Raw genomic sequence first — 25,075 nt, forward strand, 5'->3', positions numbered from 1 at the left:
TTAATCTGGCGCTTTTGGCGGTTTATCAGGGACTTGGCTGACCAGAAAGGCAGGGCTGTGGTGCTCTCCGATGGAGAAGGTGCGCCAGAGACGGACAGCCAGTGGCTGGCGGCAGTCTGCTCCCAATGTACCCAAACGGTGGTGCTGGTGCCGCTCGGTTGGTGTAGTGAGTTAAAACCGGGCTTCATGCGCTCAGAAGTGCCGTAACATACTACAAGTTTGACTGGAACACAATTTTGCAAGGGCAGATAATTAATCATTCTAGAAAACAACTGACACGTTGGCCCAGTTCCTTAAAATGCAAGGTACCTAGCGAAAGTGAAGGAGAAATGTTAAGTGCTCATCGAGGTATGCATTTTAGTTTGAATAGTCCCTGTATGTTGACCGAAGCATGTCTTTGAAGCATGTGTTGGAAGAATGTCTTTGGGATTGCTTTGAAGGATTAAAACAACCAATGAACTTTAAGCTTTGGCTGAAAACTCTATCCAAAACCACAAACTTTATCAGCAAAAACATACATTTAGCTTAAAACCTGGGTGCCAAACACACAATTCTTGCGATTCAAGATCTAACCCTTGTGCGACATAATGAGAATGTCTGGGCCACTTCTGTAGGAACAGAAGAGCACACACATCCCCGGCAGTAAATTTATTCCACACCAAATGCCCCACCCCTGTCAGGATCCGCAATCCTCCTCCGCCACTCCTGCCCAGAAGACGGATACCGAGTCGCATGGAGACGTGGGAAGTATTCGGGACCCGTCCGGTCTCAGCTGAATGGAAGTACGTGTTCAAAGCTGATGGAGGGAGTGGGGCAGAGCCACGCGCCGCCGGCCGGACGCAGAAGAAGCTAACTTGAACTGGCCGGTCGAGAAGCTATCGTGCGAGCAGATGTGTCCGCTCGTCCGCTGTGTTGGACAGCACATTTTGAAGCTGTCCAACGTCATCGTGTTCATCTTTATACGCTAATTCTTCAGGAGGCACTGTTGTACAGGAAATCTAGATGCCCATTCACCGGCTTGCCGTTATGTGGGTTTAGATTTGCGGAGTTCTTATCAGTCCATCGCTTGACACATTACAAAACTCAGTGAGCTCAGGCTGGTTTCGACAAGGTTTGAATGCAGTGATCTTGCAGTGCGTGATGATGTGGTTAACATATTTTAGCTCGCAGCTCGCATCTCAGAGCGTTGAGAAAATCCCATGTAGAACAAATAACAATGGAGGATTACAGTTTTTAAACATGCCTGAGATGATGGACCATATGGTTCGGCAGCCCACTGACTACCGGACTGTGCATGATGTGAGGCTTCGGTGTGCCGCAAGCAGTAACACGCTCACGACCACTGTTAAACAAAGGAGGAAGCAGGCTACTGTAACTGTTCTTTCATGTTGAGCTGATCACCCCCCCCCCCCCCGCCGCTAACTTTTTCCTGCCTCATCGCCTCATCGTTCCAGCTAGAGCGTTGGAATCTGGAGACTTTTGATGTCTACCGATTCGGTACATGGCATCTAAATTTTGAAACCTTCACTATCTGGAAGACGCTCCAAGGCTACCTTGCAGAGTGTTAGTTCACGACAAAGTTATGTGTTTTAAAACTACACGTTGTGGGCGATGTTTTCTGTTTAGAGCTGTTTAGCATGTCTTTTCATAAAATTTGATTGTAGCGTGGTAATAAGAGCATACGCAAGGGGGATAGAGTAACACTTGACTGATTTTGGTTTCGATACTGAAATCAGTAGAGTTGTGCTAACAGGGTGGGTGTAGGCCGATTGCCACCCATGTGTCGGATGATATTTCCACGAATATCATGCAGTAATGGACAAAAAGAGGCAACGGGTGAGGCCATGGAGAGGTGTTGAAAACGAGGACTCAAACTGCAATCCCAGCGATTTTAGGCAGCTTTTTGTTGAAAAAGGGGCCTTGATATCCCAGCAGCGATCAAATGTTGCAGAGGCAGATGCATCAGGCCACAGAGGTGGCAGAAGGTAAACAAATGCGAAGAAGAGCTGTAGTTGTTATTCCCCTAACCAGGGGTGTCACCTTCTGAAATCAGTTAGGGTGCTGAGCCGATAAAAGTGACTTTATCTACCCCAAAGTTCTGATTTCTCCTCGAATTTCGGTCCCTTTAGTTTAGGTCCCCAAAATCAAAATCAAGAGCAAAAAGCAGTTGGCCGATCCCAAAATGATTTTGGGGCTAGGGTGTTACTTTCAGGCTGAGGCTGCATTTTTATAAAAAGCTTAGGAGGTGGGGTAACTCAAACTTGTTTGTAGATTAACGTGCTGTGGTCAAGAAAGAAAGTTTTTGGCATTCATCAATGGTGGAGAGAAGCACAAGAGACGTTGTTATGTAGAATGACGTGACTTGACGGGTACGGACGAGAGACTATTACAAAATTTGTGTAAACAACTAGGATATAAAAATGGAACTGAGCCGCACGACCTTCTAAACGGACGTGTAGATTAATGGAATGACGCAATAGGTAAAGACTGCTGGCAGTATGGTCACCAGTGACCGTTTGGGAAACCAACGCAATCAGCGCTTTGACACGTGTTAGAAGTTGCATAAGTAAGCCTCTGACCTCTTGATATTTCACCGTAATGAGTTCGGAGTTTTCATGTTGAAAAAAATCAACCTTCAGCATACGAGGAGGTTGAGGTTGAATAACGTTATCAATAATATCGTATGAATAACGTTATCAGCATGCATCACGATAAAAAACTGTCGTTTGGAGCCTGCGCTCGTGATCAGGTTTCTTCGGAAAAAAATTAACACCACCCAACATTTTTTGCTCTGGAGCACACCGCACAAAACGTGATTATTATGTCCCTCGACACAATGGTTATGGTACAGCCAGGTAGAAGGCCTACCGCCGAGCTGCACTCTAAACAACGTCGTCCCAAAGTATACTGGAGCCCATCCCAATATCTTAGTTTGTTACAGCGCCTACCATCTGCTTCACCCACCCACAAAGCAAGGTGCGTCCTAGTCGCTCCAGACATTTGCGATTTGCTTGTGGTTGGGGCAGCCTGTGGCCGATGACAGCGGACGTGCTGACGGCCAGGTGACAGCAGGGAGCAGGGTGGATCGTGCCAGGCAATGCGACATGTTAAGCTTTCTCCTGAGAATTATGCCGTCAACTGGGTATTGTGTGATTGTATGGTGGAGTCTGTGGAATCTGGTGGGTGGATGGATGGATGGTGGTATCTGGGTTCGCGTAGTGCTTATCAAGGGTGCTTACCTCAGAAATGCTCCGCTCCACCACAATACATCCCAGTCTGGCATGCATCAAGGCTGCTAAGAAAGCAGTCACATCACTAATACACAGACCGGTGTATGCATCTTATGCCCCTCCCCCACCCCATCTTATCTTGTAAGTGCAATGTTGCTGAAATATCCCTTCTTTCCATGCGAACGGATATCCAGAACACTGAGTGAGGCCTCCCGGTTGTGTCGCAAAATCTTGGTCTAACAATACAACAACATCAGGTTTGCTAAGAGGGACATATGATACAAACAGATTGTCTATATAACGTAAGTTGCTGATTTCATTTGCGAGGAGCATTATTCACATAGACGAGACGGTATTAATAGTCTTATTCCTCAGGCTATTACTTATTACTGAGGTTGTCTCTATGTGAAACTACAGTTTAAACGAGTGAACGAGATAAAAGTTAACCCACGTTGTACTCAACAACCAGCTCAGTCACAGCTGCTGTTATCACTACTGGCAAGCGCATTTCTTACACAATTAAAACTGTGGAGGATTCGGAAGAACATTCGATGACAACACGTGATCACGAGCCCTGGCATTCACCAGTGATCTCACATTCGTTAGATCCTGACTCCGCCGAAGACGTTTTGTGGATGAGAATGAGCGTGTTGTCAGCACCACCTCAGAGCGCTCCCACTTCCACTCTGATGTCCTCCTGGGCGGTTCTGGCGCAAGTTCACGGGATTGCCCGGGAAGAGCTCCAGATGAGCTCCAGATGAGTAACTCCAGCAGGACAGAGGCACACAGCACGAGCTTCACTGGAGTGCTTGGAGGAGCATTTCATTAGAATGCACATCAACGTAAGACCGTCATGGAGTGGCTTCGCCCTCGTCCGACACGTCCTTCTGGACGTGATGCTGCTGGGTAGCCCGAAGGAACGCGTCCACGTGGATGGGTCAGCGCTCCTTCGAGGGCTCAGGACCGCTTTCAGGCTTGAGATGGGACACCTCACAGTCGACAAGGTCGACAGGACAGCTGATCACCTGCAGCAGGCTCAGCAGTCGTGCATGCTGCACCGCCCGGAGGCCGTCTGGAGCACCTTTTGTAGTCACTTTTTCGCGGATGAGGGATTGCTGACTTGCAATGTCACCGATCGTTTTTGCCATTGAGCTGACTGCGAAATGTCACCGCAGTCACGATTGTGCAACAGATGCGTCTGCAATCGCTGAGAAAAATGTGCCGAGAAAAAAAAATGTGCTGAGAAAAATGTAGGAGAAATGTTATCCTGAACACTGAAAGGCTGTCACACATGGCAGTCACGTCTGGCCCCGCTTCATCCGTATTGTCTGGTGGAAAACTACCAGCCTGTGCAGACTGGTCTAGCGTACGGGACAGCTGGCATGTTAGGAACATTGGCCAACTTTACAATACTGTTCAGCCCAAAGTGAGCATGATGGTAACAGTGAAGTGTTTAGGCACCTAGTGCACTAGCGGTTTAGGTGCATTTTCTGCATTTCGTTGGTCCAGTGTTCCCTTTTTGTTCATACCTATTGGAGGGGGATGGAGGGGGGCGGGGTCTCAGAGAAGTATTGAGAGGGTTCAGAAGGGCATTGAGGGGGCTCAGAAGAGTATTGGGGGGGGGGGGGGGGCTCAGAAGAGTGCTGAGGAGGCTCAAAAGAGTACTGAGGGGACTTGAGTCACTATTGCGGAATCTCAGCACCCCACCGAAAGTATGCATAGTGACGCCTCTGATCCTAACGTATCCTATCGATAAACACGCATGTCTTTCGTCCGCCTGCCTGGCGTAACGGTATCGTCACTGACCCGGGGCGTCTCCCGGAGCGGCTGCAAGTGCGGCGATGTGGGGCAGACATGCGAACGCTACTATCTGCGTTGCGCGATTCGTTTGATATGGAATATTTCATTTGACCCTCTTTGAATTTGTTTGCATCCGTTACTGATACGACAATACCCGCCTCTATCTTTACGGGCTTACATAGTTGGGACAGTGAACCGAAAAAGAACTGGAAAGTTTGGCGTGTGCTATTCAGGGGCGTATGTGATTCCCCAATAAAGGCACAGCTCAAAATGTTTGCTATAACCCTACTCAAGGTGCCGCAGGGACATGAAATTGTTTACGTGATGCACAGTACCGTCACATGTATTCTATCTACCTATTTATCTATATTATGTTTTTGTTAAGTGGTTCATCCAACTTGCTAGCTGTCAAAAATCTTCGCATCGTTATTAGTGCATGTAAAAATTGATATAGAGTCATGTGTCTCCGGCACCCCCACCCCTCTCGAATGCGTTTTGTGTGGCGGTTCTAACTAAACCGCCAGTGGCGGTTCTAACTAAACCGCCACTGCCGGCATCGTTTCGTTGCCCGGCTTTAGATTTTGTCCGAAGAATGAGTGAGAGCAACGCTAGCACTCAATAGAAGCCAGCAGCAAAGTGAACTCAGTAGGTTACGAATCCTGTGAAACCCATGCGTTGCGAGTCGGCATTCGTTACGAAAAGTCGGCGGCAAATGAAACGCCACTGGAGAAATTGGAGAACCCCGCATTTGGAATCCCTGCTGATCAGGAAGCAAAGCGTCAGACAGATCTGTAGTACATGGACTTGTGCATATTACGTGTGATTTCGGTCTCTGATTGCCAGCTGGTAGCTGGTCCTGGTAACCAGGCTGAGAGCGAGTCAGCCGTCTCGTAACAGCGCGTGATTACATCTGTCGGCAAAATTATCCGTTGGAGATGGAGTGGCTCTGCTGGTGTGGTGGGGCCTTGGTCGATGCAAATAGTCAATGCTTAGCGGAGACCCTAAGAACAAAGTTGACCTTGCGGAATATTCAATCAATCTGATTTAAGAGCCTGGTTTTCCCTTCGTCATCGTACCAGTAATGCCGTGGCTGGAGATGGTGCACCTCCAGACTGCAGTCTGTTCTTTATCACAGTGCACCAGGTACTAGGAGCTGCATCAGGATCGCCCACCTGGAAGGTTCGACCAACGGTCTGGGGTGACTGATACTCTTGGGGGAGAGCGGTCTTACTAACCAGGGGGCTAAAGCATCGAAATGATGGTACAGACACTGCCGCCAACCCGCGGGCGCACAAGGCCTCGGGTGATCATGTCCTCGAGAACCCAGCGACGCATCTGCCAGCTGCTAGCTTCCATTGCACTGCCTTGCACACTGCAACTTTTTTGTGTTTTTTGCTTTGTCATGCAGCAGCCTCAGCGCTCTGTGCAAGCGAACAACATACAGCCTTCATATCCCAGCCTTGGCGGCGCCTAACGCCCTCTCTCTTAACTCTGGGCTATTGCCCAAAGCGGCTTTGCTTACGCTGCAGTCCTCGTGACAAACGCTCAGCGCCGTTTGTGTTGGCAATTTGCCGCTGCGATGGAGCTGCGGTGATCCAATCAGCTGGGAGCCTCTAATAACCTCAATAGCCTCTAATAGCCTCACCCTATACTTGAGCCACTCTAGCGCCACCTATACTGCAAGCGAGCTAGTGGTTATGATACCGCACTCGCGCAGATAGCGCCCCGGTACTTAACGTTGTCGATGGCTAGTCAGTCAACATCAGCCACATGCCGAATCTCAGAATGTCAGTCCTATGATCGGGGAGGAACTAACAGGTTGTCTCAGAACAAGTCCGCGAGGGAGGGGCTAACAGGTCATCTCAGCACGACTCCGCGGGGAAGGAGCTAACAGGTCACCTCAGCACGACTCCGCGGGGAAGGGGCTTACAGGTCATCTCAGGACGACTCCGGGCGGGATGGGCCTAACAGGTCATCTCAGGACAGATCCGCGAGGGAGGGGCGAGCAGGTCATCTCAGCACCAACGGGGATAGCTAACAGGGTACCTCAGCACGATTGGGGATAGCTAACAGGTCATCTCAGCACGACTCCGCGGGAAAGGGGCTAACAGGCCACCTCAGCACCAACGGGGATAGCTAACAGGTCATCTCAGCACGACTCCGCGGGGAAGGGGCTAGCAGGTCATCTGAGCACGACTCCGAGGAAAAGGGGCCAACAGGGCACCTCAGCATGATTCCGCGGGGGAGGGGCTAACAGGCCACCTCAGCACCAACGGGGATAGCTAGCAGGGCACCTCAGCGCGATCGGGGATAGCTAATAGGGCACCTCAGCACGACTTCCCGGTGCAGCCAACGGTGTGTTATATTCGGCTAGCTATCCGCCTGCGCTGCGACCAAGAACAGTGATGACGTAGGCTGCGTGAAGGTGGCTTCTGCGGTCTTCAGCAGAGAGACAGAGATTGCAGCATGTGGGATGCAAGGTGACGAGACGGGTACAGATACACATCGCACATGCGGTCGCATGCACGGAAATAGTATCAGCTGCAAGATATTTCATTAAGTGTCTGACATGTTCTCGAGGCTAGAAGCTTGAAGCTTTGTTTTTAGACGTGAGTAGACTATGGCGTACAAGTAAAAAAAAAAACGCAGTGAACTGTGGCAGGTGGTAGACCTGGGGTAGGAGATGGGAGATTTTGGACATCAAAGCAATAGTTCAGAGAGTGTGAGAAGGTACTGGTCCCTCTAGCAGCTGCTGATGAAGTTAAATAGCATTTATATATTGTGCTTGAAGCTGGTATATCAGTTTCATAATCACTTATGTGGTGGGTGCAAACGAATTTTACACAAATGCCATGATGTGGCTCAGAATCTGTGTATTTTCGAGTCCATTACGTATCCCCCTCCCCCCCCCCCCTCCATTGTGGAGTCAACGAAGCCAGGTACAGTGCTACTTGCAATGCAAACGGTTCTATTTACATCGCATTCAATCCGAGCATCCCGGGCTTAAATTCAGGCAAAGGTCACAAGCTAAGCACCCAACGTTGTTAGATCAACGCATCAATAAAGGCCAATGGATTTAAGAACGGATAAATGACCCTAAACCCTAAGAGCACTGACCTGTTTGCTTGTAGATACTTCTAGTTTGGTAAATAGACGCAGATCAGAAGAAGCAAACAAGAGTCGGATGGCACGAGTTTTTGGAGTTCGCCACTATTAGGTGGGCGGAGAGGGAGACCAAAAACGAATGAAAGGAGGCAATGCATCGTTCTACCCCTGCAACTGTCGGTGCTGCAGTGGCGGTTAAAACTTTCCCCAGTTTGACGCCGACGGCCATCTAGTGTTGACATGGTGGTTTAATGATCTGCCGATAGATGGTGCGCAGCTGAAAGGCGCCGTGCAGAGTGAGCCAGCTGGCAGACGGTTTTTCTTCGCGGTGATGTTATTATAATGAAGCTTCGAAATTAACGCATCAGCCCCGTCTTTGCATTTGCGCGGGACGCTTATGTGCAGATGGTTAATGGGCCGCGCGAGGTGGACAGACGATTGGTCACCGGGTGGTGTGTCGGCGCGGCGCTATTTTTTCAACTGCTTATATCGGCCCTACGATTAGGAGTTAGCTGGCTATCTGTTATCCTTTGATCATCTGCGAAGCTATCTAAGCGCCTCACAACCGCTCTGATTGTCACGGTAGCCCCCTTCCGCTTGTGGGCTTTGAAAGTTCTGGGCGGTCTTGTTCTACTCAGCAGTTTTAGTGATTTTGGAGCTCTCTCGATTATTGCCATTGAAAGCAACGGTGTACTTGTTTCTCGGGGTCTTGGTCGTCTTTGGTTGCCAGTTAGTATCAGTTCTAGGTGGTAGGTGGACCTCCCCATTATTACATATTGCCCCGTAGAAAATCCAGGGGAAGTGAGCACGTTCTTCAGCCTCTATATACTGTTCAAAACGCGCTCCTGCGGATTTCACAGGGAGGACTGCGCACTTCACAGATTTCGGTGCTTCACGTGGACGCCCATGTTTTGCTCTTAGGTCTCCGACGCATGGGATACACTTTGAGATGCGCTACAAAGGTCCAACATCAAACTTACACAAAATTTGCTAATGTGTATATGAGCAAATGTTAGGATATCTACGACATGAATATATATATATATATATATATATATATATAAATATATATATATATGTATATAGAACTCGCATTCACAACATTGGGCTGGTGGAATACCGGTAATGCCTCACCATGCCATCTCGCATTACAGTCTCTCACAACACTTTTGATCGTGTTCTGCCCCAGCCCTCCTCACCACTGGCTTTACTAGTGCCGCCATGGCAGCTGACGTCACGGTAAGTTTTGTTTTCCTGTTTAGTGAATATGCTAGTGTTACCATGGTAGTTAACCTCATGGAAAGCTTTTTCTGTTTGGCAGTCCCAGACGCTCCGTCACAGCGGCTTCTTTTTAACAGACGTTCAGCTGCACCATTGCTGATGATCCAACCTGTCCTTTTTTATGTCAATGTTTAAAGCTGACAACCGCGACGATTGTTCAGTAATTTAGAACAGACGTTACCCGAAATATTGTCGGTCATGGGACGGTACCTCAGCTTACTAGGCAAGAAGGTATGCTTTCATTCGTGCGCCACAACACATTCAACAACAGAATATTCATGCGATAACAGTAGTGGTCTGTTCAAAGTTGAAGGCAGCTACAGTCATTTATCACTGTCGACCCTGATTTTACTCACCAATACCTTGTCAACGTCATCAAACAGTATCATATCTGCACGCACAACCACAGGACATGGACATCATATTGTTGTGGGTTTCACGCCATGGAGGCATCACGGAAATTGAGCAAGCTGGCCGAGTAGCAAAAGAAGGTCTGGCAGCGCCTCACATCACAGAAATCCCCGTTAAAGGCACATTTGTGAAGTCTTCTTTCCGCACAATGATAAAACGTTTTTGGCTTCAAAAATGGACTTACACCACCAGGACCCAGCTCCGTGGCATTACACCCAACATTGCACCTTGGTCATCAGTACATCTTCAATATCACTTGGAGAAGGTGTAATCCGGACTAAGAATTGGCCACACGGTGTTCGCCCATTGCCATTTATATTTGCAGCGCATTCGTACCCACTGCTAGCCGTGCAATCATCTGCATGCATTTAAACATATGTGTTAGTGGAACAGCTCCGGCGGGAACGAAATCGTATAAAGTCGATTCTCTTTGGAACAACAAAAAATTATCTTTAAGTGCCGCCGTTGGTGATCACCGTTCACATTGACTCACAATCCTTTTCAAATTTCTTCGCATTTCTGGTCTGTCTGAAGTACTGTGAATGTCCATTAGGGAACATCCATTTCGTTATGTACATCGGCAGCTTTCATAATCACACTTAAGTTGAAATAACTTTCCACGCGCAAATGGTCCAAACGGCCCCAAACACCTTAAACCAATGAAGTCAAAGTAGTTTACCTCTGTTTCATAACTCAGTACAAGCCGCCTCCGTCCAGGGCCCACTGTTGGAAGGATACTTAACGCCCCGCATTCGTTCCACAGCATTCCAAGCGCGTATTTTCGGGGCTCGCATTGGGGCAGCGAATGGCTCGTGAACCTCCCTGAGCCTAGTTGGGGATCAATACGACTGTAAAATGAGTCGGCAAACCGTGCTCGTGCTACCAGACTCTAGTGGGAGTGTACGGCCCACAATGTTGCAGGCTCACATTCCAGACGAGTCGAGCTAGGCGACCGGGCGGACGGCGCGCTCGCGGCCTCGCGGTAAAATCTCTCGCAGCTAGGCGCCTGCAAACGACAGTTGAACTTCAGGTGCTAAGCTCAAGTCCCTGAACAATCCCCCCCCCCCCCTTCCTGGAGGGTTGGGAGGTTCCTCAGTTGAGAAGACGATTCGGTCCCCGAAAGGGAATCGTCGACACTATGCCCTATTTGCACGCGCATGATGTAACATCCGAGGCGTCGGTGTCGGCGCGAGGCCCGTGCGCGGGCAAGGACGCAGTAGGGGCTCGTCTGCGCGCCAGCCAATGGCGGTCGCCCAGTCGATAAGGTCGAATGTCGTCAGTCGGGCCGGCCGCTCAGACCGTCGCCGCCGGGCTGTTGTGTCGGTAGTGGCGCCGGCGTGGCGGGCGGCGGGCGGCGGCGGCGCGCCACTGGGACTGCTGAGCGGTAGGGCGGCGAGGAGGCGGCTCGCGGCTGCCCGCGGACGGCGTGGGCGCGGCTAGCTCAGGTAAGGATCAGCTGATGTTGTCGGGTGTTAATACTTATGTGTGCATGGATTTGGTCCGCCATTGTCTGGTAACAGCGTGCTTTCGCTCCCGTCTTCTGATCTGTCATGAACGCAGAATGAAAAGAATGTGTGTTTTGTGCGAAAATGCACTCGAACCTTGATCTGCGTCAAAATAAGGCAACTTATCCTTGTTTTTTCCGGCCGTTGTCATGGCCGATGTCCAATGATAACAGAAAGAAACAAAGGCTAAAGAGCAAGATGTGGGGCGCCTGAGACATGGCTGGGGCCTGGCCCACTTCATGACCCATGGCGACCTTCGAAAAGTGGATGACCGTGGCCCACGCGCTCTTCGTAATATTAAACATTGACGTGATGTGCTTAACATAACCAGGGAGATGGGCTATTTAAATCAGGGATTTTCCCGCCCTCTTGCTGCGACGCTGTTATACGCCCCGAAGACCTGAAGCCCAGGCTAGCAATTGTGTTCATGTTCTCGACGTCGAACTCGTTTTCCACTGACAAGCGGGTGATCGCTGTGCTATGTCTCGTTTTCCGTGAATCTGGCGGCCTTGGAGTGGTCCGATTCCCCTTAATTCGGTGATCACTGGTTACAGAAGCCAGGCGCGATGGCGAACGCTTCCAGAGGAAAGGTCATGCAGGCCTACAAGAACGTGAGTTCGGGCTTTGACGCCCCTCTGCGAAAGAATGATTTGGATGAAGGGCTCGGGTCCGCGTCGCAGGGCCGCCGGACGGCTCTGACGCGTGTGAATCATGGCGCCCGCCATGCGGGTTGCGACACGACTCGTTTGGTTGCGTGTTTGGCTTCAGATAGCCTCTCCGAGCTGGTCTCGCTAGCTCGCGAACCCTGCCTCGGCGGACTCCGGGCATGTGGGGATCCGTGTCGCTATGCCGTTGCGCCACTAGGGTGCTGCCAAGGACGCGCCCTATTGATCCACGTCACAGCATGCGACGCCTTTGTAGTTCCTGATCGCTGCACGTGAGCTGGCCCTTTACATGACCTATCCATGAGAGGTCATCAGCTAACCAGTTAGAGCAGCATGACGCGAACCCCGGTAGCTGCTCCCTAAAGTACGAAACAGCCGCACATGAAAACGACGACTAGGAGTGGCGGTAAGTGAAGCAAATTTCTTTTGGGTGGTCTTCCATTGGCTAAGCGCAGGTCCCGTTATCAAACGAATCAAGGATCTTCCGTCCCCGAAAATCGCATCAGAAACGCTTTTACCTGGAACCGTGCGTGGAGGGTGATACGATCCCTTTTTAGGTCGTCTCGTGTCTGTGACTGACCTCTGAAAAGCTGCCGCTCCAGACTGCGTGAAGGGCCCGGCACCTGTCGGTCTAGACAGCTAGACAGCCTGCCCATGGCCCGTCAGCCGGCAGGTACCGATCGGTGGTGACCTTGGCACACGTCCCGCGTCCACCAGCCAGTCGCCAAGGTCAATGTCAGGCTGTCGTACCGTCGGCCGCGACGGGGGGGGGGGGGGTTGGGGGGGCGGGGGGGGGGGGCCGCCGGCCGCGGAGTGGCGCGTGAACACTCCGAATCCGACTGCTGTGGAGAGCTACTGGATAGCGCTGGTGACTCGTAAGGCTCCGGCTCATGTCTATTCACTGTGAACGTAACTGAAGCAGATGTTTATATACTCTGGTTTTAGTTCATAGAGTGAAGGCCGAGGTGGGTGGCGTGGAATGTCGCCACTGCGTAAGACTGTTATGCTGGCACTTACATGCGATGTTGGTAACTAGAACCAGCTGGATCTGGGATGGCGTTTACAGACTATGCCGGCTGTGTTCTGACCATGCATCCAGTCAGGAGTGTGGGAACGCTCCCAAGAATGATTGTGCCAGCCTTATTAAAGTAATATCCGTTCATTATCGTAGGGTCGATGCTAACTCGTCACAAAGGTGGATGGGCGGTGCCCCCGTCCCGCCCGTGTGAATTATTGCAACCTATCCACGTGTCACCCAACAGCGAGCAGGTTTGCCGGCGTGGGGGGGGGGGGGGGGGGGCAGTTGGGAGCACCGTGAGACCCCCGATCGCCAAGCCCGCATCGTCATGCGGACTTTGCGGTTGCTCTGTACGGCGAACTAAATGCTAAAGTCACTGTTGCTCGGACGTTGCGGTGAGTTTTCGACGACTCGACCTTCGCAAATCGGGTTTCTCCCACATCGCGAAAGGCGTCGCTTGGCTTGGCTAAATGCCAACTGGTGCCTCGCGCGCTGTGGGCGAGATTGCTGTCGGTTTGGACTTTTGTCGGTGATCGTTACAGAGGGTCAGCCCGTCGCGCGTGCGAACTTCGCCTTCATCCGTGCAGCCGTCCGTGCCGTGATTCTGACTAAAGAAATGCGCTCATATAAACGAACAGACGTACGCTGGTAACTTGGTGCACTGTATTGTTATGTTGTTCGATGCATCAGTTCTTCTAATTGTGCCCATTTCCTGTTGCAATTCACGGTTTGTTCATGGCTCAAGTTTTTCATTACGCATTGGCAAATTGGTGGACAGGGCCTGGCGTGGCCCACCGAATGTGAAGCTTAATCATGACACAACACACAGTCTGGTGGCGGCTACGAGGTACATTGTAATCACTGTTGTGATCCCTATGTTCTGATACGTATGGTGGAAGAGCCACCTCACGCCGGATCTGGACTGCATTAATCATTAGGTGGTAATGAAGTGGGCAGTTATAGGTTTGGTTCGCCTGCGGTTACATTGCTCATACAGCTGTGTTCAAGTCCTGCCACCTGTAAACCAGAATGACTTTAAATGCAAGTGGTAACAAGCCCGCCCATGAAATTCTTAATGTTTGTCTTCATAAGTGCTTTGTTTCCTTTTATGGTTTGTTTTTTGAGCACCAAATTGAACATATTGAAATGGTTTTGAGTGACTTTCAATCGCCGCATGGGCACGGCCTATTTGACTTACGTCCCGCTTTGCAAACGCCGTGCCCAACTTACGCCACGGCGCCACGCTTTTGGGCCCTAAACAAAGCATCGTTTGTAGGTACGAACATCACCAGTAGGACTGGAAATGCGGCTTCGCCGGAATATGCAAATAAACATATTTTCCCTGAAGGCCCCCGCCGCGAATTGTTTCATACGATTCGGTGTCCACTGCTGGGGTCAGGAAGACGCCGCGGTACTGCTTAAAAGCACGGTAGGCGGTCAGGTGGCCCGGTTGCCAGCCAATACCAAAGTAATGTGTCATGCTGCCACATTCATCGCCACGTGAATGAAGTGGTGATGTTGCCATGGGGCTTTACGGTGCACTCAGTTGCTGGAGGGCTGTTGGGCGTGGCCTGTCTTGCGCCGTCGCATGAAGGGCGAGCACTGCGGGGAATCGAGCCCCTGCAAACCTTTGGTTACCTCAGACGCCAGCCACTGCATCACCGGTATCCATCATTCTAACCTTGCAGTGGTATACTAGCCGCTTCCGTGTCTGCGTCGGACCCCAGCCTTCCCTCTGCTTCCGTCTGCCGTGGGCGGCGGCCATGCGATGCCGGCAGCGTGACCTTCGCCACGCGTCAAGGTTGTCTGGGAAACCCGTGCGAGGCGGTAGGAACAGAGGCCGCGGGTGCTGCTGCGCGGCGGGGGGGGGGGGGGGGGGCGTGGTCGGGAGTTTGGCGGGCGCCTACTCCATGACGGCAGGAGGGAGGGGCCGCGGCTTGGCTGCCGGCCAGGAGGATTGAAGGTCCACGGCCAGCCCTTGCTGCTATTTTAACGATGGTGGTGCGCTGGAGGAATTTTTGAGTCATGCGCGTTTTATCCGACCGCTTGCGATCTGGGGAACGTTCTCCCACCTCTTCGCTGTCCACGTTCGTTCCGTACCTTGGCGTTGCTTGTCTCGAAAGCATTTCTTTGTGGTGTTGTGTTCACAACATGTGTTGTTTCAAATCGGTTTTGTGATTTAACGTTGTTAGTACTGAGAGGTTTATCAACGCTGCTGTCACACGATGCGGAATTTTTGTCTTCGGGCATATTTGATTTTGCTGAGCTGTGGTACCTTCTCGCCGTGTCTTGACACCGTTGGATGACTTTGGCCCTCGCCGACCTTGACCTGAATGACCCTGTCGGGTGTGTTTCATGGTGGCGGCGGCACGGTTAATCATTGTGGATGTTAATGCAAATGTACATGTGAATCCGCCCAGCCGCCAGTATCTTTAGAGAAATCGTCTGTTAAGGAACTAGTATGTTCAGAGCAACATTTTAGGTGAATGTCGTTCGTTGACATCTGATATGTTGCATACCGATTCTGATGTAATATTCTCCCAACCAGAGAAATTACCGCGGAACAGATAGTTGCACGTTGCTTGCGGCCTAGCCTTCAACATTAATTCTGACGGCAAAGTTGATCGTCGATACATGAAAGGTTTCAAATAATGCCACATAATCCTTGCTGCAAGTTACAGCAGACCATCTGTGTTGATATTATGAAACTTTCTTTTGTTTTTAGGGCAAGTCGTATCCATGATTTCCTAGTCGCATACCCAAACGCAGACGCCGGCCCGTTTTGGATTTCATCAATCGTCGCGAATGAACGAATGCGTAGTGTCATCGTGTGTGCGAGGCCCAAGCATGACTGTGGTATGTGCCGTGTCACTCGTGTATTTGCGGGGGGGAACGATTGGAGAGCTTGGCCCCGCTCCGTTATTGTCAAGTGCGGTTGAGAATTTCCCCTACCAAAATCAGTGTGATCGGAATAATGCCAATTTCGCGGTCATGAATCGCTTTGCATTTGACGCGTCTTTCTGCAATGGCATCCACTCTAGCCGGCGTGAAACATATGTGAGGCGGTTTTGGAGACCCGGTAATATCCGACAGCGCATTGCACGTCCTCAGTTCCGAAGACGCTTGGATATTTGAACTGTAGGTGACAATGTTTTCACAGGGAGCTTTGAAATTCATGAGGTGCAGCAGGAACGGCGTGCGTGTTATGGCGTTTCTTGTATCCTAACTGATCGCAGGTTTGAAACGAAAAAAGTCGCGATGGTTCGTCAGAATGACACCAAGATAGACTCGACACAACTTTCCCCTTTGGACTTGTGCTGCAGCTGATTTATTTAGCGGGGCCACGACTTTACAGCGGTTGACAGTAGCAGGCTTCACAGCTGATATATCTTATAAACATTTGGGTGGCAAACTACCAGGTTTAACAGGTTCATTCGGTTCGTCAATGCGTAAAACCGGAATGTTTGTGGAATAGGTCTGCTACCGGCCTATGTGCTCACACAGCGTGATAAAAGTTTCAAGTTGAGGCTTAGCTGCATGAAACTGGAGCCTTGAAATGTTACCTTCAGCAGGGACCGTGATGAGAGTGGGGCAAAGGAAATCATGCCCCGTCCCTTCCCCCAAGATATTTTATTAGATATAGAGCGATGTCGCAGGAATGTAGTCCAAATTCGTAGGATTTCGGAGACAATTTGATATCTGGCCCCATGCAGATTTCGGCACGCGCTGGACTGGCAAGACCACGTTTCGGTTAGAAATATGATTCTAGTAGTTCCCGCTCCTGGCATCAGAGACTCCTTGGCCATGCAGCGCATACTTGATCGCAAAGAATGAACCGCGTGGATCCTGGACTGGAATATTGAGTCAAACCGGGTACACGTATTAAGAGGCATCACGAACATCACTAAAAAAACTGCTGACATGTATCGTGTTCACTGCCATAGCTGTGAGGAGCTTGTCAAAACATGGTTACAAAACTCATCTCTGGTTACGTTTGTGTATATTCCAGCGTTCAGTGTCGCCGAGCTTGACTTTCCAGCTTGGTGCGGTTATAACCGGTTTGAACCAGCTGCGCTCACAATCTGCCCGATCGCTCCACAACGGAGGGTTGGATTCAGACAGGCGGTGGATACCCTGTAGGAGTCGCGTCTGCGTTCTACTGAAACCGGCGGTGGTAACAAGGTTCACCGCCCCGTCCCGTTCCGTTCTGCTATTGTGCTGACGGTATAGCTGGTGCATCGACAGCTGTGGATGTTCAAGGATCCCAATTAATCTGCGCTGTACATATATGTGGTCGCGTCTGTTTTGTCGAGACATTCTTGTCTCGTAGCCATATCAGCGGCCGTCCCGGACGTGGGACTCCTGACCCACCTGAGCTTTCACGCAGAGTGCACCCGGGCCAGAAGCTCCGCTGCCGATCTTGGTTCGGGGTGAGGACACCGAGGCTCTTGAGAAACGTTTCGTGCCATGGCATTGTGTTACTTCCCAAAGTTAGGAGGACCTTGCACGTCTCCCGGAAGACCGCGGAGCCATGGTATGAGCGGTGTACCTCGACAGTGCGGGTGTTGACTGGCGGACGGAGTGGGGGTCAACGACTCTGGGAGCTGGTCACGCGCCAGCGCATACCGGGCTGAACTGTGAAGGGGAGGGGCGGGGCTGGCGGAGCTGCGCCCTTTCGTCCTCCGCTGTCTCGTGGAGGACAAGTGCGCGGTGGGGTTTGTGGAACACTGTGGCAAGCCAGCTTGTGACGGGTTTGGCGCCGCGGGTCTGTTGGAGCGATCGCGCGGGTGTGATCTGGTGGTCTGCGGAGGGGGTAAACATTTGAGCAAGAGAGCCTGTACCCTCTCACCATTGAGCTAGCGCCGCTGGGTCCCTGTTTTCATGTGTATACTCGCGGCTGAGTCGTCTGCCATCCGATGCCTTCAGTGATGAGCTGGCCCATTCCGAGGGCTCCGCTTAAATGAAGGCGGCCGAGAAGTTAGGTTTGGCTCGTGCGGTAAGACTTAAGATCTTCGTCGGAACGGTAAGCAAATGTGCGCCATCTCTGGTTAGGTTTAAGCGTGCGGCGGATGTGGACCAAAATGTCAAACCTTGTGCACTGTTGTGTTCACGATCATGAAAACGTGGGCTGGGACGACGCCTCGACTTATTTCCTTGTGGTGCTTATAAGGTTTGCCATTTTGTTGCCATTCGTTGTTTGCTTCAAGGCGTCGGTCCTAAGTTTGTGCGTTATTATTATCTTAGCAACGGAGCATTCTGGTTTTTGTAGTGAATGTCCAACTCCAACAAATCCTGAGCAACTGAAATAGTGTCTCGTCGACACCTGTCGATGGCCTTGACGCATGGACAAAAACGCTTCCGAAATGAATGCCACTGTGCCGCAGCCACCTCCCACGGGGCCCGTGCGAAGTCCAAAACGTTTTAGAATGGCCACGGTTGAAGGAAACAACTGCTGGCGGAAAGATGAATGCAGATCCAACCCGGATAGCACGCAGCGCCTTCGTGTATGCACGCGCACATGAAGCACGCCCCATACGATATGCCCACCACGCGATTTCTCGGTGTAATTCCTTAACGGTACCGGCTTTGTTCTTTAAGCACCGAAGGAAAGCTGTTAGCTCGTGAAAAAATGACGCTGTTACGGATCAGCTGTGTAATCAGCGTCAACTGTGCGTTAATAAGCACGTGGATATAGGGTGCGGGAAGCCGGATGCGCCAACGCTGCACGTAGCATGAAATGATGGAAATAATGGCCTCCTCCCGTGGACGGTGACAGTTCATTAGCAACTAGTAGGTGACGAGCGCGCCACAGCGAGATACAAGACAATGTTTCTCGTTTAAAATGGACCTAGGAGACTGTTCTAAGAAGAAGCAGTCGCTGTTCGCATCCTCGTTTCCGCAGTGGCTGAAGTTGTATAGGACCGTAATTGTGCACTACTCGCGCCGAAAGTGTCTTTTCCTCAGCTGCTGTACCTGGGCAAAAGCTATTCCTCGCAGTTGTCTTGCGTTTGCTGCCATACTTGGACTGTGGGCCCTGACTGCTGCCGCTGTTGCGTTTTTGGGTGCCGACCCGTCACGTATTTGAGCTATAACTACTCAGACTTCACCCATTTCTTCCGCAGCTGCTGTACCTGGGCAAGAACTACCCGAAGGGTTACGACTACTTCCGCGACAAGTTGCGGATGGCGTTCGACAAGAACAAGGGCGTGACGGACCCGCAGCAGATCCAGGAGCTGCTCGGCAAGTGTGACAACATCGCCAGGGAGCTGGAGACGCTCTACATGATGCGTCAGTACCGCGTCGTCAACAAGCGCTTTCGGGAGGATCCCCGCAAGCAGCGCTCCTCCATGTAGAGGCGGCGGCGGGCGCGTCGCCTCTCCGCTCGAGCCTCGCTCGGGCCCCCAGAGGCGAGTCCGCGTCCGTGGAGAGCCGCAGAGCCGCGGGGCCGGGCCGCCGCCTCGGGCTCCCGATACTCGGTGCTTGCCTCGGCGCCGAGGCAAGCACGGAGACCGGTCTCGGCCTTGGCTTCCGCCGGCCCTGGAACGCGCCGTCGCAGCGCGTCCTCAGGGGCTGCGACTCGCGTGTTAGAGGAAGCCATGCCGGTGCTTCGTGACTCGACTCGCGCGAGTTGTAGTTCGAGTCGGCTGAGTCCCGGCGCCGCCACAGCGATGCTGGCACGGCTGGCGAGCCGCGGCGTGGAACGCCGGGGTGACTGGAGCCGCCGCCGCCGCGGGGCCTCACTGGAGCAACTGGGGCCACTCGGCGGCGCGCGCTCCGACCCGTTTGTACTTAGCGCTGTGAGGACTGGGAGGTGGCGCATGACTGAGGGGGGCGGCTGAGGTGCAGAACCGGTTGACCGCCAGATTGTAGAGGTTCAGTTTGTGCAACTGCCGTCTACTTGCCAAGCGATCTGTGGACTGTTTTGATGCCCATTTAAGCGTTCGAAGCCATGTATTGTCATCGACCATTGAGCCCCGATCATATGTACTGCTTTATATCTGTCTGTGACGTGGTGCGTGTTTGGCAATGGCAACTCACATATGGCTCAGGGATGCGGTGCGTTCGCACGTGGCATTGGACACAGTCCTCTTAACGTGAGTGCGCACAAAATGTACATGCGTGTGTTGGTAAATAAACATATTTTGATGCGTAAGCTTAAAAACATCCTACTCGCTAAACACACGTCGCGTTGTAGCGCTGCGTATTCTGGCCAGATGGGCAGAGCACTCTCACCTCAGTGATGGCCTCAGTAAGGCTCCACTTACAGCGTCGATCAGCCGGACAGTGTCCAGATAGTGATGCTTCGTTTTTTATAGAAAAAAAAACATCCCGCAGTGGGGGCATTTTAGTGAATCGCGTGGCCGGAACACAAAGCAGCTTGGGGTAGTCCGCGCTTCAACCTGGCCTCGGGGATTCAGCTGCGGAGGCATTTCATCCAGTGTCAGTCCTTCGTCCACATCTTGACTTGTCCCCCATTTGGAACACTGTCTCAAGCCGAGCCTTTCGCTGACCGGTGGACACGACTGGGGAGTGAAGCGCGCGCTGTCCAGCACTACAAGGTGACCCGACCATTCGCTGCGGGTCGCAAAAACGAAGCTGCTGTTGCGTACTACCCTTTGTTTTACCCGAGGGGCCGGAATGAGTCGGCCACCCGATCGAAGCGATTATGGCATGCATGATGCCTGCATACAGCATTGAGAGATTCAAGTCCATAGCATGTGCAGAGTCTAGAAAACCGACATATGAAGGAGACACGCTCCTTCTCCTAGACGGCTTGTCCGATCGCCTTGAGACCTTCACCGACCAAATCAGTAATGCGGCAGCAATATCAAGATCTGACCCAGGGTCAAACACCTCAAAAACGCGAAGGGAAAATTCGCATGCATAAGCAGACAGTTTCAGACATCGGAACCTACTGTGCCGTTAGTTGCGAAAACTTCACCTTTGGTACGCCATCCCTGACTTCCTCGTAAAATTTTAAATTTGGTAACCTTAGGTCAGGTCAAAAGTCATCAGATTTCACAACCTACAAAATTATCGCTTGCAGACAACTCAGCTCTCGGAACCTGCTGAACCGATCATTGCGAAACGTTGAACACCACATATTCCTTATCTGATTGCCTCTTGCAGTTGAAAATCTGGCGACCCTAGGTCAGGTCAAGTCATCAAATTCACAGGTTCCAAAATTATTGCAAGCAGATTATTGATTTAGAACTGATTGCTCCGATAGTCTCCAAACCTTCACCATCCGATAGGACATACCTAGCGGTTGCGATGCATGCCATGAAGCTACACGCTATCGTTTTCTGTTGTGCCAGGGCCGTGGGCCTTTTTGCGGTCGGAACATTACAACAGAAATATTTATGCATATTGTGAGCAAATGCTGGGTAATCGTCTTCTTTTTGATGACAAGACACACGAAGTACCCGGTACAAGACATATTCAATTTTCGGCACATTTTTGACAGGCGTTAATCTTTGTAATCACGCACGTAATCAGGTAATAACGTAATATTCTGTAATAACGCACGTAATAAGTAATCGCACGTCATGCGTTAGCATGTAATCAGGCACGGCCGCCCACGGCACGCATGGTGAAGCTCAAGGACCCGTTGACCAAAGCAGTGACGTCTTTTCCGTCGTTTTTGCCACCGTTTGCTGCTGGGACTTGTACCTCGGTGTCAAGCTACACACAGAGTGCAGAAAGCAAGTACCCAGGAAGGATTCTGAGGTCAATGATCTTTCACAGCAGGAGACTGACCAGGCCGGTCCGCTTCGGCCAGATCCACCGAGCCTGCCTTCACAGCCGGGCGCCTCAGATCTACGGCATCCATCACAGCCGTGGCCCAGGCTCATATCGATTCGGCGGACTTCTGCCCGATTTGGAGCCAGCAACCAACAAAAGGATGCTGAGAAGGCTTGGATATAATCACAACAGAACGGTATTTGGGACACCACACACATTGACCATCCCCTGCATCACCACGGCCACAGTTCTTGTAATCGCGGCGACACCGTGCACAACTCAGAACGTGACTCAGTAGAACACATTTGCTGACGACAAATTCAAACAACAAATCACATCCCTGACCTCATAAGGCCAGTCTACCCAAGCTACACGTGTTGCTAGGATTAAGCATAAAAAGGCATGGCATAATTGTAAATGGTACCATATTTACGGTTTAAAGGGAAATCGAGTGCGGCGTACTGAATGATAAAATTTCGTATCAACTGGAGTGGTTGGTTTTGAAAACTGAGTTGTCTGCGACTAATAATTTTACTAATTCGTAAATTTTATGGCTTTTGCCTTGACCAAGGGTCACCACATTTTTCGACAATGAGGTATGGCACATCCAATAGTGAAGTTTTCACAGCGATCGGTGAAGTGGGTTCTGAAATCTCAGTTGCCTACTTTTGCACAGCGAAACTTTGCCTTCGCGTCTTTGAAGGGTTTTGACCCCAGGTCACGTCTTGATATTGCCACCCCATTATTACCTCATGACACAGGACTGATTGGCGAAGGCCTCAAGGCGATCGGTCGAGGCGTTTCGGAAAACGAGCGGGTTATCTCCATATGTTGGTTTTTTAGACCCCGTCCACGGCACGTCCTTTTTCGTGTAGAGATCCTACGCCGCGACCATGAAGCTGACGAGATGAGTCGCCCTTGAACTCGACAAAGCCCCTACCATGCTCCGGCCTTTGTCTACGGCTCCACCAGCCAGCACAGCTTCACGCCGCGAAGAAATCTACCCTTCGTGCTCGGCAGACCATGAGAAGCCGGGCTCATTTTTGGCGCCGGCCAGTTTTTACTAGCGTCGGGGCGACTTTTTGTAGCGGCCGACCGCCGTGTCTGGTCTGCTGGTGGGCCCCTCGCATACACTGCGCTCCTCTCGCCGGCGTCTTGGAATACTCACGTCTGTGTCGCTCCGTGGCGACTCACGTCTATGTCGCTCCCCGGCGACTAGAACTGCGCCGCTCGCTTGCCCCAGTGTGTCTCGCCAGATGTCCGTTTAATCCGTGCCGCGTCCCCCCCCCCCCTCACCCACGCACCTGATGGACCCTGCCCGACTCGTGACAATGCACTTTCCTCGTGCTGTTTTAATGTCCGCACTCCCATCAGTCGTGTGCTGTGTGGTGATTAAGGGGCAGAGATCAAACATCAGAGATCATGCCAGAACGCACAGTGGAGGGCCGGGACGGAGACTCGTAGTGTGCTCGCTGTTGCACGCACTGGCGGCCGCGCGCTGCGCGCTGTCGAACCTCGCGCCACGCCATATATGGGTGGAAGTGGTCCACTAGCGGGCAGCTGACATACAGTGACGTGCAGAACTTCGGCCATCGGTGAATGCATCCAACCGAATGAGGGCATCGCCTTCATTCAAGAGCGTCATTTCGACGGTTGAGAAATTCGTACTCATGAACTGGATCAGAACCGACTAGTCTACTACTATGCACGCTGTGACGCCGACACGCAGCTAGCGCCTGCGGCAACCCCCGCACTCTAACACTGCGAGACCGCGGCGACGGCCACGGTGCCAACAGAGGCCCGCCGGGGGGACGGCAGCGACCATCCGACAGCGGGCCCCGGGCTATTCTGGAGCGGTCGGCGTGACAGCGCCGGTGTCTCGCGGCCGCCCATTGGCTGAGCCCGTCGGCGCGGCCACCCCCGCCGCTGGCCGCTATTCCGGGGCCGGGGCGCAGCCGCCTCACATGCCGGGCTGCGTGCTTGGGGTGGCGGGCTTTCCGCGTGACCGGAATGGACTCCGCCGGTGCCGATCTACCGGCCAGAGCGCAGCGGCCGTGCTCGGCGCACGTTCAGCTACCCGATCGTGCGGGAAAATGCGGCCGACATACATGCACAGAAGCTGTATTGAAACACGTCACCGCCATCCGTCAACAGCGGTGAACAGTGCTGCGTGTGTTGCATTGAGTTGACGGGGTTTCAAGATCACATCGCACGGCGCACACCACGCACGACCGGCGGCGCGGCGCACCGCAACGTCACCGAGCTCACAAACTACGGGGGAGGCGGTCAGCCCCGGCTCGCGCAGGTACTACATGTCCTGACTCAACACACATACAGGGGCTGACCAACAACGGCATGTTAGGCACTAGATAAAGGCGTTACGATATTGCAGACGTTGTGATGCCAAGAGACGCACGTGCGCCCGCGTTCGCATAAGGCACTTCTTTTCCGCGTGGAAGCGTTTGAAATATGGGCAGTCAGCAGACGCTTGTTTCAAGCACAATGGTCACGACCAGCAGCCAAAGATAAGCAGGCTTGTAGTAAAAAGACAACATGATGGAATATGACAGAGCGCGCAGAGCAAACAGGCCACCTGTTTCAAAACGAGTACCAGCCATGTATAAATGCATACTTTTAGAGCAGAAAACAGCAACATCTGACTAAATCACATGAAAAACACACTGATAAGTTAAACAATATTGTGAAGACGTCATGTTTGCGAGTTCAGCTCCCCAGCATCCGTGGGTGCGCGGTGCTAGTCACAGTATCGACAGTCGGAGCAGAACCCTGGCCGCTGCTTCAGCACGGGCGGCCAAATGCGAACCCGATCGACCATGGCCGGCTGGGCACGGCGTGGTCCGCCAGGGTGATGGCCAATACGCATCCACAGCGTGGCGAACACCACTAACGGCGGCAGAGGGGTGGGGCGCGGACCTGACACAGCGGCAGAGGGTTGGGCGCGGACCTGGACACAGCGCAGAGGGGTGGGCGCGACCTGGACAGCAGCGGCAGAGGGGTGGGCGTGGACCTGGACACAGCGGCAGAGGGGTGGGCGCGACCTGGACACAGCGGCAGAGGGGTGGCGGGACCTGGACACAGCGGCAGAGGGGGTGGGCGGGACCTGACACAGCGGCAGAGGGGTGGGGCGGGACCTGGACACAGCGGCAGAGGGTTGGGCGGACCTGGACACAGCGGCAGAGGGGTGTGGCGGGACCTGGACACAGCGGCAGAGGGTGGGCGGGACCTTGGACACAGTGGCAGAGGGGTGGGCGGGACCTGGACACAGCGGCAGAGGGGTGGGCGGGACCTGGACAC

At 52.3% G+C, this 25,075-nt stretch overlaps 1 protein-coding gene across 2 annotated transcripts; it reads left to right on the top strand.

Moving 5' to 3' along the window:
* The first annotated feature begins 11,146 nt into the window (after positions 1 to 11,146).
* On the top strand, positions 11,147 to 20,177 carry LOC119108574 (LYR motif-containing protein 5A). 2 transcript variants are annotated; one of them, XM_037232165.1, is made up of 3 exons: positions 11,147 to 11,272; positions 11,887 to 11,943; positions 19,138 to 20,177. In XM_037232165.1, exons 2-3 carry the CDS (start codon positions 11,899 to 11,901, stop codon positions 19,366 to 19,368), a joined length of 276 nt encoding a protein of 91 aa, XP_037088060.1. In that variant the 5' UTR covers positions 11,147 to 11,272; positions 11,887 to 11,898; the 3' UTR covers positions 19,369 to 20,177. The 2 variants fall into 2 exon arrangements, with proteins under 2 accessions (XP_037088060.1, XP_037088059.1); XM_037232164.1 differs by lacking the exons at positions 11,147 to 11,272; positions 11,887 to 11,943 and adding an exon at positions 17,836 to 18,038.
* The last annotated feature ends 4,898 nt before the right edge of the window (positions 20,178 to 25,075 follow it).

The sequence above is a fragment of the Pollicipes pollicipes genome, unplaced genomic scaffold (genome assembly GCF_011947565.3).
Source record: "Pollicipes pollicipes isolate AB1234 unplaced genomic scaffold, Ppol_2.1 Scaffold_6686;HRSCAF=7923_pilon_pilon_pilon, whole genome shotgun sequence".
Taxonomy (NCBI): domain Eukaryota; kingdom Metazoa; phylum Arthropoda; class Thecostraca; order Pollicipedomorpha; family Pollicipedidae; genus Pollicipes; species Pollicipes pollicipes.